Here is a 13,243-nt window from a genome sequence, read left to right on the forward strand (position 1 = left end):
AAGTCAAAGCCAGCCACGAGGCTGAGGAACGGGTAAGCAAGGCTTTAGCGATGGCACACGCGACTTCCATACTAGGTCACTTCGATCGAATTAAACTTCAGTGAACGACGAGGTAGGCTTACTGCCATGTTTCTCATATCTGGGTTCGATCATGCCCTTAGTCGTGTTCTTCTTCAGTCAAGCCCGGACACCCTTCCATCTCCTTGTCCGGATACTTGGACTTGCACCAAAAGCAGTAGTGCCATCTCTTTCGAAGATATGCTACCAGCTTGGCCAATTTCTCAGGCACTTCCAACGTCTGGAACTCATCGAGTTCTTCGTCGTCCTCGTCAAGGTCGATATCAACTTCTTCTGTTTCTGCCTTCTTCCCAAGCGCCATCTTATCCTCTTTATCCTCGTCAGGATTATCATACTCCAGACTCCGTACCTGTGATTGCTGCAAGTCGTACCTCATCCTCCGGTCTCGATCATTGATGGCTCTCTGCTTGACAAGACCTCGCCAGAGAACATTGACGCCTTTGAGTGGCTTCGTCGACTTTCGCCTCGCAGGATCCGCATCATTGTCCGTAGAACGCTCGGCCTCTTCTTCCTCCTCTTCAAGCCGTTCGCAGACTTTCATCGCACCCCATACTTGTCCTTCGATTTTCTTTTCTTCCCGCTCCTTCTGCTGTCGTTCCCTGAAGTCGCCCGCCTCGACTTTTTGTTTCTTCTCCACGTCCGCCTGCGCCTCCATCTCTTCACGAAACTTGCGTTTCTTCTCTGCATCCGCACCAATGCCACTCCGCGAATCTTTCATTTCGAGACCTATAGGTTCGAGAAGTCGGTCGTCCTTGGCTTCGCTTGCGTCCGACCTGGAAACTCCCAATGCGCTTCCTGGTTTATACCCAAGTGCGGCCATCATCTTGAACCCTTTGTTTTTGGTGTCGAGTGTTGTGGTCTTCAATGCTGCTTCTGTATTCTTGCGCTCTTCTTCCGCTAGCTCTGTCTTCGATTTCGGCCGTCCTTTAATCTCTGCCTCCCGGGCGAGTCGTTTCTTCCGCTGCGTGAGTGTCTCGGCCTTTCTCGAAGGCTGCTTTTCTTCGAACGTCATGTTCATGTAATCGTCGTCGTCCCCTGAGCCATCTCCCGAATGATCCGACGCCATATTTACTTCAGACCAGGCTGCTTTCCGTCGGGCAATCTGCCGGTTGCAATGCGGTATCGCGGATGTAAAATTCCCTCGGTGAGTACACTTCTGGAGAGGTGAGCTGGAAGCGGAACACAAATTGCGAGATTGTCAAAGTCGCTGAGAGTGAAGGGTTCTACCAGACCTACCAGCAGTGCCGCAGCATCACATACATGCGCGGGAAATCATCTCACTGCGAAACTTGCAACCGGAGACAGTGGGAGGAAGGAGAAAATACGACAACATGAAAGGCATGTCACGTGCAAAAAAGGTGCGGTATATAAGTTTGACCGCCCCAAAATCAGCCTTGAAATTGTCGCGAAAAAAGCTCCAATCTTCGTCGACAAATTTTATCCTCCTGATCCTGTGACGCAGTGGTTAGCGTGTCGTTCTTATATTGTATGCTTGCATCCAGTATGAATTCCTTTCGAGAAATGCGAAAGTCGCGAGTTCAAGTCTCGCCAGGATCATTTTTGCTGCCTGAAAATCAATGTTGGATTCCTGCCTGAACCTCATTTCTGATATAAAGGTTTCTGGCTTCTGTTCTCAAGTTTGGTTTTAGCTGTTTTCAATTCGGCGAGTGTTGTTATAACCATACTGAGTACACGTTATTGGGAGCAGGACCTTTCGGACCAAGTTTCTTTTTTGCTCTTGCGAGGCTCGTCTAATTGCTTACAGTGTCCAAAGCCTGGCTCCTCCATCTTTAGAATCGACCCTGTCGTTTCCTCTTCTCCTTTTCATACTCTTTCTTCTCTTTTCCTTCCTCCCCTTGAATCTCAGCCACAAGCCGCTTGAACTTCTTATCATATGCGGCATCCTTCTCCTTCTTCTCACGAAGCTGTTCCCTAGCCATGAAATTGGCGTCCTTGCGCAACTCACGCATCGCGCCCTTGCGTTCTTTCTTGTGTTCGGCTTTGAGCTTGGAGAGTTGAGAACGTTGCTCATCGGGATCATAATGACGGTCTGGATTATAATTCTCGATGAACGCCGGGATAGACTGTTTGATCGCGAGAGGTCGGTGATGGTGTAGGAGTAAAGGCACACGGGACTTGATGGCGGCGCTCTGAAGACCAAACAATGTATCACGAGCATCCTTAACAAGATGGAGTGTTTGCTTTGGTAGTTTTCCAGGATGCGAAGTGACATGGTTGAGAACTTGGATCAAAGGCGCAACGATCTCTGGGAAAGCTTTCTTCTCTTTCCATAAATCCCCAATCTGCCTGGAGAGATGCACGAACGCATTGAATAGAGCCAGTGCACTGACATTCTTGCCGTCTCCCCCATTGCTCAGTACGAGATCTTTGAATGACAGCTTCTCTGGACCCTTCTCAGAAGACCTTATTCGCAAAGACTGCGCTGGAAGCCGAATTGGAACGTTCAACGGGTTTTCAACCTGGTCTTTCTCAGACATCGGTACTGGGGCGAAGGTAGCCAAGGCATTGACGACGTAATTGACCACTTCTGGGATATATCTTCCTGCGAGACGCTGGTACCGCAGAGCCAGTGAACAGCAGTATGCCCCAACGCCAAGGTCATGCAAAGACTGTACCGAACTTTGACCAAGATATCGACCAAGAGTGAGCATTGCTGGTGTCACGACCGAGTGGAAGTGATCCGAGGTAGGGAAGATCGTGGAAACCGCTGTCAAGATGATAAGGTCGCCCGGAGAAAGCTTGAGAGGCCGCTCCTCAGCAATAGTCTGAAGTCGCTCCCGAAATGCGTCGCCGACCACCTGTGGGGACCCCTTTGCCATCGAATGCAGATGGCGTATCAAGCTCTCCAATACCGAAAAGGGTACATCAGCATCGGTGTCTGCGAGGTACGCCAGATGATGTGTCAAGACACCAGCGAAAGCATCCAACTTGTCCTGATTCCCTTGTACGAGTCCCTTGTGGTATAGCGCACGAATTCTTTGGACGATTGTCGGCAGGTCCGTGGTTTTGCTGCCCTTCACAACGGCTAATAGCTCTTGGTGGGTCTGAGGACAGGGGAAGGTGTAGGCGAGGTTGTCGCTCACGGTGGACTTGTCGCCCGGCTTTGTTTGTGCAATCTTTGAGGCTGGGGGCAGTACCAGACCATTGATGAAATCGTCATCGCCGTCGTCTTCTGGCTCTTCTTCAGACTCGGACTCTTCATCGTCTTGCTCACTTGCCATTTCGGCCTCGGAATTTGTCTCTATGAGGTCATCGTCAAGCATGAAATCGTCCTCATCCTCGACATCGAGTTCTTTTGTGGGCACCACTTCAGGCGCAGACAAGCCAAATGCTTCGGCGTCATCTTCGTCAACGTCTTGGTCCAAACCAGGCTCTGCTTCCTGTTGATCCTCCTCATCTGAACTTTCAGCTTCTCCTTTCATGCGACGCATTCGCTTTCTTTCGAGTTCTTCCAGCCTTGCAGCCTCTTGCGCAGCCTTTTCCTCATCGGTTTTCGTGCGAACGCTAGGTTTCGATCGGGCCTCCAGTTTAAGTGCTCTAAGATTGGCTTCGTACTCTTTCTCTGCATCTTCTCTGCTCTTTCCAGCCAACATAGCGGCTCGAGCAGGGTCCATCTGTGGTTCAGCTTCCGTGCTAGGGGGTGACGGTAACTGTTTCTCGGGTGCTTTGCGACCTTGCATTGCCTCGTAGAACTCAGACATTCCTTGATCCAGTTGGGCTCGGAGTGAGTCGTCGTCCTCTTTTGCTGCTTGTCGTTCCGCCTTATACATTTTGGATTTCGCAATGACCTCTTTCATGACTTCAGTCTTGGTCTTCTTCCTCTGCGGCATCTCATCGCCCTCCTCATCCTCCACAGCACTGGTACCATCTTCGAGCCGCAGTTTCTTTCGTGGTCTGTCGTCCTGCGCCTCAAAGTCTTCGTTTTCGTCGTCCGAGAGGGTGACATCGCCTTCGTCGAAATCGTCTCGGGCCGGACCACCAAAGTCTAGAGATCTCCCGCCGTGTGTGAGTGCCAACTCTTCTTCGCTATCGTCCTCCAAATTGAACATTGATGTTTTCCTCAACTTGCGTTCGTTTTGGCGAGCAAATCGTTCAGCAGCACGTTCTTCGGGGGTCATCGTAGGGTCATTTTCTCCAAAACGTCGGTCAACCAGGGCGCCGACTTTGTGTCGACTTTGCATCTCTTTCAACAGTGTTTCTCGACGTCTCTCCTCGCCTAGACCGCGTGTCACACCGGGTCTCCCAACAGAGGCTTGTGATTTCTTTCCGCTGGCGACCTCAAATTTGTCTCTTCGAGCCGGAGCCTTGACCTCGAACGGGTTGAACCGTTCTCGAATGTCTTCAAGAGCGGCATTGCGCTGGCTTCTTTTCTGGGCGTCTTTTGAGGTGGCTTTTCGCTGCTTTTTAGATTTCTGAGGCCCCAAGACGCCATTCTCACGAAGAGAAGCCTTCAATTGTTTGAGCTGCGAGGGCGCCATATTGGGCGTCTGGCTACGAAAATTGTTCTGAACGCCTCCAGTCTCGAACAAAAAAGTTATTGCTGTGCCAAGTCCTTATCGATAAAGACTGCGCCCGGACATTATGAGAGTGGAACAGGCTTAAACCCGGACCCCGATGAAATGAACCGACAGATCTCAACCTTCCAGCTTTGCAGGTTTCCTTGTGTCTCGACTCTCGACACTAAGAATGAGATCTCATGATTCGATGGTCTTTATTGCTGTTGTTCGAATCATTATCTGAGTATTTGCGCCCTGCACCACTACTCTATCGGCATTGGGAAATGCATGGCTTGTCACTCGAGGTAAACAACCAACGGTAAGGTCTAGTAGCGCAGTCCTGCTTCGTCTTTTACGGATCATGCGATGAATCAGCAGGCTTTTGTCTTGACGAATTCCACACATAAGGTGGTCGACTTCTGCCTTGCGTATCGATGACAGCTAAAAGAAACCCGCTCACCTTCGAAGAGTGTCTAATCTTTCGGGGATGCATCTCCTCCACAGAACCCCACATTCTCCCTACCTGGGGTGCGAACATACCACCCGGAGTATGGACAGGTCGACCAGACAAAGGTTAGAGCCGGAAATTGGAATTTTGCTCCAAAAATGGTCTCCGTCGCTCTCCGAGTGTTTGGTTCTTGGTCACAGCAACGGTCTTTCGTGCCTTCACCTTCTTGGTAGGATGTTGACAAAATGAATCAAATCATTGTCCTCGTCGGCTTGACCGCTGTGGTCGGAATCTACCTTGCAACCCTGTACGGTAAGAAAGGTTCCTCAAAATACAGACTACCACCTCTGGTACCGGGGATTCCAATATTTGGAAATGCTTTGCAGGTTCCTCCAACCCAGCAAGGGCCATGGGCAAAGGAGCTGGCCGAGAAGTATGGAGAGATGTGAGTAACACCGCGCACCATGACCTTGTCATAACGCTGACTAGTGGCATCAAAGGTTCACCGTCAAGTTTGGTGGTGCTACCTGGGTATTTCTGAATTCCTCACGAGTGGTGACTGACCTGATGGAAAAACGTGCTGCAATCTACTCTTCTCGACCACCAGCCCCAATGACTCAAGACATCATGTCGGGCGGCGGTCGTATGGTCTTGATGCCTTACGGTGAGAGATGGAGGAAGACGCGGAAAGTCATGCACCAAATTCTGAGCACGCGACAAAAAGACACATTTTCAAAGTTCCAGGATCTTGAGTCCAAACATCTCCTTTACGACTATCTGCACAATCCCGATCGTTGGTTTTCTGCCAACGGAAGATATTCGAACTCGATCATCATGAGCGTTGTTTTCGGGATTCGTTCGAAGCTTGATGATCCAGAAGTCACCAAACTCTTTGAAACTGCCGAGATGTTCCTGGAACAGCAGCAGCCGGGTGCAAATGTCGTTGACGGGTTTCCTATCCTGGCTCGACTTCCCAAAGCTTTGCAGTGGTGGAGGCCAAAAGGAGAGCGGATGTTTCACTACACCAGACAGCAAGTGGGGCCGGTCCTCTACGTGATCTAGCTGACGTTCGTTTGCAGGGTATACAAATATCAGCTTGACAAATTGAAGGAGCGCATAGAGAAGGGCGAACAGCGCGAGTGCTTTGCCGCGGACTTTATCAGGTTCAACGACGACAACTACTTTGATGAAACTTCACAGCTCTTCGTTTTAGGGACCTTGATGGAAGCAGGCAGCGACACGACTCGAGTTTCCATATACGATATGATTGCCGGGGCCGCGACGTATCCGGACTGGGTAGACCGAGCAAGAGCACAGCTTGACAGGGTATGTGGCGCCAATGCAGAGAGACTTCCGGGATGGTCTGACAGGGAGGATTTGCCCTACATCACCGCTGTGGTCAAGGAGATTTTCCGTTGGCGACCAAATCTTGCCGAGATCGGTGCCCCAACATCACTTACACAGGATGACGAATATGAGGGCTACAGATTTCCAAAAGGGACGGTGTTCGTGTGGAATGCCTGGGCTATCGCTTTAGATCCGAGGGAGTATGAAGAGCCGGAGCGCTTTTACCCTGAGCGGTTCCTGAACGATGACCTCAACAACCCCCTGAAGGGCCATTGGGGATTTGGACCAGGTGAGATGATGTTCTTCGACAATGTGTTGCAAGAAATTTTCTAATCAATATCCAGGACGCCGTGTATGTGTGGGATGGAATGTGGGCGAAAGTAATGTCTGGATCGCAGTGGCGAGGCTGCTGTACTGCTTCAATTTCATTGAGGACAAGGTACGTGAGCTCCTCATACATTGAAGAGAACGATATCTGACTCCCTTTCGACAGGCTCATCCTATCGACACGATGCGTATTCCTCAGATTGCGAAAGGAATAGCCCCATTCCAAGTCAAGATTGAAGTCCGGAGTTCCGCCCATGCAGCTTTGATCGAACGCGACTGTCTTGACGCAGTGAACGCTCCATAGAATCACACGATGACACTTTGGGCCTGAAGGACAAGGGAGACTCGTTCGTACCCCGTGGTTGGTAGTTGATGGTCTAATCCAGGGCTTACGGCATCAGACCAGGGTTCTGTACGTGGGGTAGTTTCCTCCAAATACGGAAGTGGGAGTCCTTGGAGCAACAACGACGTTTGACACTTTTCTCTGGTGCGTCGGTGTCTTGTGTATCTGGGGCAATACGGTATTATCCTGGCAGCCTAAGAACACATAATCTCCTAATCTCCGTGGTAGGTTTACAAACTCCGCAAGACGTGTGCCGCCGTGAATAAAATCCCGCAGCATCCCTTCGTATACTCTTTGAGATCCAGTCAAGTATCGCTGAACAAGACCACCGATGTGCACCAAGCTACCAGCTTCGCGGGCCAATCTGTGTTGTAAGTCTGAAACCGTCGAATGGCTACCATGTCTGGCAATTCTTCTGCAACCAATGTCTATCCATTCTCCGGGTTGGTCTCGCCATATTTACTGTGTCCGGAATAGGATGGTAAGGCTCGATCGAAAACTGGGCCAGAGGCTAACCGATCCGTTAACGCTGCACGAAAAGGCGCGCGTTCGAAAATGCCTAGACAGCGCGGTCATTATTAGTTGACGCCGAATCCAAGCTTGCCAACATTCTTTGCGACACCAGTGTTTCCCTTAGAGAAAGCGGAGACCAAATTCGCTCGTTTCTCCCCAAGAAGAAAGGCGTGTGGCCCTGGCATATGCGCATCATAGAGAAGTCCAGCAAATGGCGTACACGATCCCGATCCCGACCTCGTCCCGCTCCACCCAAGATGCCAAAGTCTAAAAAGCCATTACCATCGTCCGGCGTTAGGGGCAACTACGTCGGTGTTATCAATATCTGTTTTCTGCAATGGCCCAGCTTTTGACAGTATATAATACTGCGTGGCTCTACAAGTGAGGACAAACATTCTCTGGCTTGCATCTTTCACCCTGCCGTTGCGTCAATTTCTTGATCGCCTCACCCTGACCTCGCATATTCACTTGATCATTACCTCATCACTATGGCTTTTTTCTACTCCCAGCTTTTCGTCAAGCCTGCCTATCCAACGAGCATGTTCTCCGGCAAAACAGTCGTCGTCACCGGAAGCAACACAGGTCTTGGAAAAGAGGCAGCCCGACACTTCGCGCGTCTTGGGGCATCCAAGCTCATCCTAGCTGTCCGCAATACCAAGGCAGGCGAAGCTGCGAAAAAGGATATCGAAGCCACCACCAAATGCCCCTCATCTGTAATCGAGGTATGGTCCCTCGACCTGTCTTCGTACGACTCTGTCAAAGCATTCGCCAGCCGCGCCTCTGAGCTTCCACGTATCGATGTCCTGTTAGAGAACGCAGGCATTGCCGCAAGCAAATTCCAGTTCGCCGAGGGCCATGAGCGCACAGTCACCGTCAACGTCATCAGCACATTCCTCTTGGCATTACTGCTGCTGCCCAAGTTGAAGGCAACGTCCAAGGAGTTCAAGACTGAACCGCATCTCACCATCGTGTCTAGCGAAGTCCACGGCTGGACGAAATTTCCGGAGTGGAAAGAGGCCAACACATTCAAAACTCTCGATGACGAGTCCAAGACGAATTTCGAAGAGCGATACCCAACAAGCAAGCTCCTGGAGGTCCTCGTCATTCGGGCCATCGCGCCCAAGCTGGCCGGCTCGGGCGTCATTCTCAATTACTTGAATCCTGGCCTTTGTCATTCGGAACTCTCTCGTGAGGCTGGCTGGGGTCTGGCAATATTGAAATTCTTCCTTGCTCGGACGACGGAGGTTGGCAGCCGGACGTTGGTGGCTAGTACCACTGCTGGCCCGGAGTCGCATGGCAAGTACATGACCGATGCAAAGGTCGAGGATGCTGCTCTTTCTCCGTTTGTAAGGAGTGATGATGGCAAGAAGGCGGCGGACAAGGTCTGGAGTGAGCTGAGCGACATCCTTGAAGGGGTTCAACCTGGTGTGACTAAGAATCTTTGATTGTGTACTTAGCTGTGCTTGGTATGTTGTGACATGTCAGCATATATGTGGGTAGATGAATGTTATTCGTCGGCGCGTAATGAAGTGGATTTTTGAATTTATGGAAGGTGAAGTAAAGTGCAACACCTTCTGTGGCTCCAGCCGCATCGAAACGCTGTATGACGAGCGCGCGTCTAATGCGACGATGTTTCCATGTCTTCATCACTAGTCGCAGATGTCCGTAGTATCCATTCTATACGCCCTTGGTATCTTTATAACATTAACTAGACCATGGGGGTCCCAGTAAGCGACACCACTCGCCTGCATAACATCAGCTCGATCGGCGGATATAAGACACCCTCTCGAAAAATCATACACTGCCCGTTGTGGTCAAACAGCGCCAGCCACGCTACTCACCTCAGACATGGACGACGAGCTTCCCATGCCCACACCGACTGTCCCAGTCAAGCCACTCACCAGCTTCAAGTCGTTGTCCTTTGACATTTATGAGACCCTCATTCAATGGGAGAACTCCATCGTTGAACACCTCAAACCCCTGATCAGTCGATACGAGCATGCCAGCACAGATCAACGTGTCCAAGACGACATGGCAGAGCTCTTCGCAAAGCACGAGAAGAACCTCCAGGCTGAATCTCCGAGCATGAAGTACAACGAAATCCTCGCAAAAGCATATATGCGGGTAGCTGTCGATATCGGCGCCCCAAAGCACGACGCCGAGATCGAGCGTCAAGCGAAAGCATTCGGCGACAGTGTCGGCGACTGGCCCGCCTTCCCAGACACCGTAGACGCCATGAACCGTCTGAGCAAGCACTACAAACTGATCGCCTTGTCGAACGTCGATCGAGATTCCTTTGCTCGGACAAATGCCGGACCTTTGAAAGGCTTGAGATTCTGGCGTGTCTTCACCGCCGAGGATATCGGCAGCTACAAGCCCGATCCGAGGAACTTCGAGTATCTTTTCAAGCACCTCGATGAAGACGACAAGGAGGAAGGCGGGCCTGGTATCACCAAAGACGAGAACTTACATGTTGCGCAGAGTTTGTTTCATGATCACAAACCAGCGAAGAAGCTGGGTACGAGTAGTGTTTGGATCAATCGGAAAGGTGCGGGGACGGGGAGGGTCGATTTCAAGGAGGCGCATGATAAGGGCGAGTTTGGGTATGGGTGGCGTTTTCATACCCTGGGAGAGTTCGCTGATGAGGTCGAAAGGCAGTGGACGGCGAGGGACCTGTAGGGAAATCGAAAAAATCGTAGACTAACTAGGTAGTATGCAGACTCCTCAAAAGAGGGAAGATACCTAGTGATAGGCTCCTCTGCGCGAATCTTAGGCTGTCCGTGTAGAGGTTCCTCAATCTTGGCAGCCACGCTAAGCTGAGCCATAAGCTGCTAGTACACCTTCCAAAACAGGTCGACACCTTCACAACACAACTGACTAACTTATGATATTCTACCCCAGTACTACAAAGACCAGGGTCCTGGCACGACTCGGTGCCCCGCATATATGGAAGATGTTAACAGAGTGTTAGTAAGCCTGTACTGGTACATGAAGTGCAACATTAGGTCATGAGAATGGTTTACGGAATCCATACCTCTTGCCCATGGCGAGCCTGCCTGTCTGCTCGTGCAGACGGCTTCATGGTCCCGGGCTCAGCCCCTCTGCGCAAGCGCGCGTTCGGTCGCCTTCTCTGCTGGCAGCTACGGGGAATTGGAGACAGTCTACAGCCTGATGGGTCTTCCGGGCTTCTCATCCTAGTATAAGTTCCGTCGCAGGAACATGCTGCAAAGGGGCGGCACTTCCTCTTCTTCACTTGACAGTACCTGCATTCCTTATCACATCCCTCACGCTATACGCCGAAGTTTGGGACCAAGCTTGTCGCCTACCGCTCGCGTCTTGCAATGTCATACAACCCTCGACATGACGATGGTGATATGGGGCAGATTACGAGGCACATGCCGCTCGTGAGTGCAGACGACAATTTCCAGTCTAAAGACAGTCCTGGACTATTTCGGAGAACGATTGATTCCTTTGCAGAGTCCTTTTCCGATGCCATTACCGCTGTCTCAGCAAGTGTTGACTCTGATACTGACGGACCGCCCAATAGCAACAAAGGCGTACATCACTCTGCTCAGAACCACGAGGAGTTCACCTCCACCTCAAAAGAGCCATTCTTGTATCAGGATCCTCCATCAAGGTCTGAAGACCTTGGCAGAAAGCCTACCGCGATCCTCTCTAGCGTACCGAGCGGGCTGGGTGGCATTCCTCAACCTCTCCGACCATACACTGCTACGAAAGTATTCGGATTTGTGCTCGAATTCCTCATTTGTCTGTTACCGATAGCGTTTTTGGTCCTGGCAATCCTTGCAAGGACTTTCCATGGCCGCGAGATCTCGGCGTATGGCGAGAACATCAAAGAATGGACAATTATATCACCCACCTTCTTTCCTCTTGTCTTTGCGGCAGTGGTTGGGCAGAGTATGCGAAACATTGCCCGTTACAGACTCGAGCAGGGATGCGAGCTCAAGGTGAGTAGACCATACAGTCAGCGCGTGCAATCAATGACAGCCATCAGCACATGGAGTAGCTCACTGGCCCCCAGTCGGTCTTCGGCGCTATTGCCCCCCAAGTGCGGTTGCAGTTCCTGGATGTGGCTGGTCTGCTGCTAGTCCTGCTATGGCTGATCTCTCCACTAGGTGGTCAGGCATCATTGAGACTTTTGTCGACGAAAGCATCGACAAATCTCACCCATAGTCAGATTGGCTACGCAGATCCTTCCGCTCAGAACTCCGGGATGGTTTCAGATGGGTTTGCGGTTGTTGACTGGGCATCAACCATCAATGGCATATATGTCGCCAATCTAATAGCACCATTATCCGTCAAGCAAAGTCCCCAGGATGCCTGGGGCAACGTCAAGATACCAACATTTGAGTCATTAAGCACAGAACCTGACCCATCAGTTCAAAACGGTGCCTGATGATGACGAGACCGATTGGGCGTCCCTCCTCGGCTTACCAGTCACGGGGTTGCAGGAGGGACAGCGTGTCAATTCTACAATTTCTAGTCGTTACTGGTACATCAATTGTTCGCAGGTCTATGGCGTCGATGGGACCGTGAACTGGATACCCGGAGTACCCGAAGCCTTTCGCCTGAAGTTCCTGAACCAAACCCAGGTATGGCTGCAGGGGTCGACGATGTCCGACACACCCAATCAGTGGTGGGTATTTTTCAACGGGTGGGAGCTTGCTGCGGATGTGCCGAGATCACGCTCGATAAAGATGGCCTTCGTATCCTGGTCAGGGGATGGCCTAAGCAGATTCATTGTTAACCCGAGTTCGACATCGAACGTGAATATCGCCCGTTGCACGCTTGAACCTTCTCGGATCGACATCAAAATGACTTGCGAGGGATTCGCGTGCCGCGCAGTAGCAGCGCGGCAGAGCTCCATCGATGGACCTCCTAATGCTTCAACTGATGGGTACGTCGAATGGTGGGGTCCCTTCTTCCCAACGGGAAACGAGAATGCACATGACAATATTCCAACCTTATATCCAAGCCTCCGGGCACAAGCTGCGATGGATTGGAGTTATAATGTTGCACCGCAAGCAGCCCCATCTCTGAACTACATGGGTGGTTCTGAGGCTTTCCCATTCACTGGGAATGCTCCCATGCGCCTTGCTAATCTCTCGGGCGGCGAGTACTATATATCGGAAGGGCTAGCTCCAAAGCTATATGAATTGAACCCGGAAGATGTCGTCCGCCGGATGCGACGTTTGTTCAATACATACTGGCAAGCAACGATTGGGTCGAGAGCGTACAATGCCACCATTCCTCAAGGCAGTCCAGCTGCTTTCTTGTCTGGGCAGACGGCAAACGACTGCTGGAACGATTACAGGATGAACATTAGCCCCTCGAACGCCACATTCGAACAGGACTTGATCGTGTACGAATGTGAGCCTTGGTGGTTTGCCATCACCTTTATTGCCTCGTTTATCCTTCTCATCACGGGTTCGCAGGATTCGCTGCGAAGATCGCATGCGTTGGCCCCGACCTGCTCAACATCTTCACGACTACGCTGAGATTGAATCCGCACACGGCACATTTACTGAAGAACGCCATGAGCACAACTGACTCGAGCGACGTGGCAAGAGCTAACAAAGACCTCGTCATTGCATTGCAGGACGTGAAGGGTGATGAAGAGGTTGGCCTCCTTGCAATTGGCGACAGCGG

At 51.2% G+C, this 13,243-nt stretch overlaps 6 protein-coding genes and 1 non-coding gene across 7 annotated transcripts; 5 read left to right on the plus strand and 2 right to left on the minus strand.

Annotated features, from left to right (window-relative positions):
- Positions 1-47: 47 nt before the first annotated feature.
- Positions 48-1,454, minus strand: EDD37DRAFT_623129 (uncharacterized protein). The gene is made up of 2 exons (XM_062816098.1): positions 1,315-1,454; positions 48-1,234 (listed from the first exon to the last, which is right to left on the minus strand). The coding sequence occupies exon 2, from the start codon at positions 1,142-1,144 to the stop codon at positions 158-160; it is 987 nt and encodes a 328-aa protein (XP_062673585.1). The 5' UTR covers positions 1,145-1,234; positions 1,315-1,454; the 3' UTR covers positions 48-157.
- A 39-nt stretch (positions 1,455-1,493) lies between these two features.
- EDD37DRAFT_623132 (nucleolar protein 14) lies at positions 1,494-4,693 on the minus strand. The gene has a single exon (XM_062816099.1). The coding sequence runs from the start codon at positions 4,575-4,577 to the stop codon at positions 1,869-1,871; it is 2,709 nt and encodes a 902-aa protein (XP_062673586.1). The 5' UTR covers positions 4,578-4,693; the 3' UTR covers positions 1,494-1,868.
- EDD37DRAFT_t2 lies at positions 1,526-1,635 on the plus strand. The gene has a single exon. It is a non-coding gene; the product is annotated as a tRNA-Ile (tRNA).
- Positions 4,694-5,288: 595 nt separating the features above from the next.
- On the plus strand, positions 5,289-7,021 carry EDD37DRAFT_647360 (cytochrome P450; the record flags this gene model as incomplete). Its single annotated transcript, XM_062817857.1, has 5 exons — positions 5,289-5,488; positions 5,544-6,056; positions 6,123-6,679; positions 6,735-6,829; positions 6,884-7,021. The coding sequence occupies 5 exons, from the start codon at positions 5,289-5,291 to the stop codon at positions 7,019-7,021; spliced, it is 1,503 nt and encodes a 500-aa protein (XP_062673587.1).
- An 833-nt stretch (positions 7,022-7,854) lies between these two features.
- On the plus strand, positions 7,855-9,200 carry EDD37DRAFT_273098 (short-chain dehydrogenase/reductase). The gene has a single exon (XM_062810964.1). The coding sequence runs from the start codon at positions 8,062-8,064 to the stop codon at positions 9,016-9,018; it is 957 nt and encodes a 318-aa protein (XP_062673588.1). The 5' UTR covers positions 7,855-8,061; the 3' UTR covers positions 9,019-9,200.
- A 221-nt stretch (positions 9,201-9,421) lies between these two features.
- On the plus strand, positions 9,422-10,252 carry EDD37DRAFT_606493 (haloalkanoic acid dehalogenase; the record flags this gene model as incomplete). The annotated part of the gene is made up of 1 exon (XM_062814893.1): positions 9,422-10,252. The coding sequence occupies one exon, from the start codon at positions 9,422-9,424 to the stop codon at positions 10,250-10,252; it is 831 nt and encodes a 276-aa protein (XP_062673589.1).
- Positions 10,253-10,455: 203 nt separating this feature from the next.
- On the plus strand, positions 10,456-13,092 carry EDD37DRAFT_663348 (uncharacterized protein; the record flags this gene model as incomplete). Its single annotated transcript, XM_062819188.1, has 3 exons — positions 10,456-11,541; positions 11,616-11,924; positions 11,974-13,092. The coding sequence occupies exons 1-3, from the start codon at positions 10,915-10,917 to the stop codon at positions 13,090-13,092; spliced, it is 2,055 nt and encodes a 684-aa protein (XP_062673590.1). The 5' UTR covers positions 10,456-10,914.
- Positions 13,093-13,243: the final 151 nt, after the last annotated feature.

The sequence above is a fragment of the Exophiala viscosa genome (genome assembly GCF_022695815.1).
Source record: "Exophiala viscosa unplaced genomic scaffold EDD37scaffold_2, whole genome shotgun sequence".
NCBI classification, from domain to species: domain Eukaryota; kingdom Fungi; phylum Ascomycota; class Eurotiomycetes; order Chaetothyriales; family Herpotrichiellaceae; genus Exophiala; species Exophiala viscosa.

Excerpts from the sequence above, each read along its gene's own strand:
- EDD37DRAFT_623129 (XM_062816098.1), bottom strand. The coding sequence starts at position 1,144 with ATGGCGTCGGATCATTCGGGAGATGGCTCAGGGGACGACGACGATTAC.
- EDD37DRAFT_623132 (XM_062816099.1), bottom strand. The coding sequence starts at position 4,577 with ATGGCGCCCTCGCAGCTCAAACAATTGAAGGCTTCTCTTCGTGAGAAT.
- EDD37DRAFT_273098 (XM_062810964.1), top strand. The coding sequence starts at position 8,062 with ATGGCTTTTTTCTACTCCCAGCTTTTCGTCAAGCCTGCCTATCCAACG.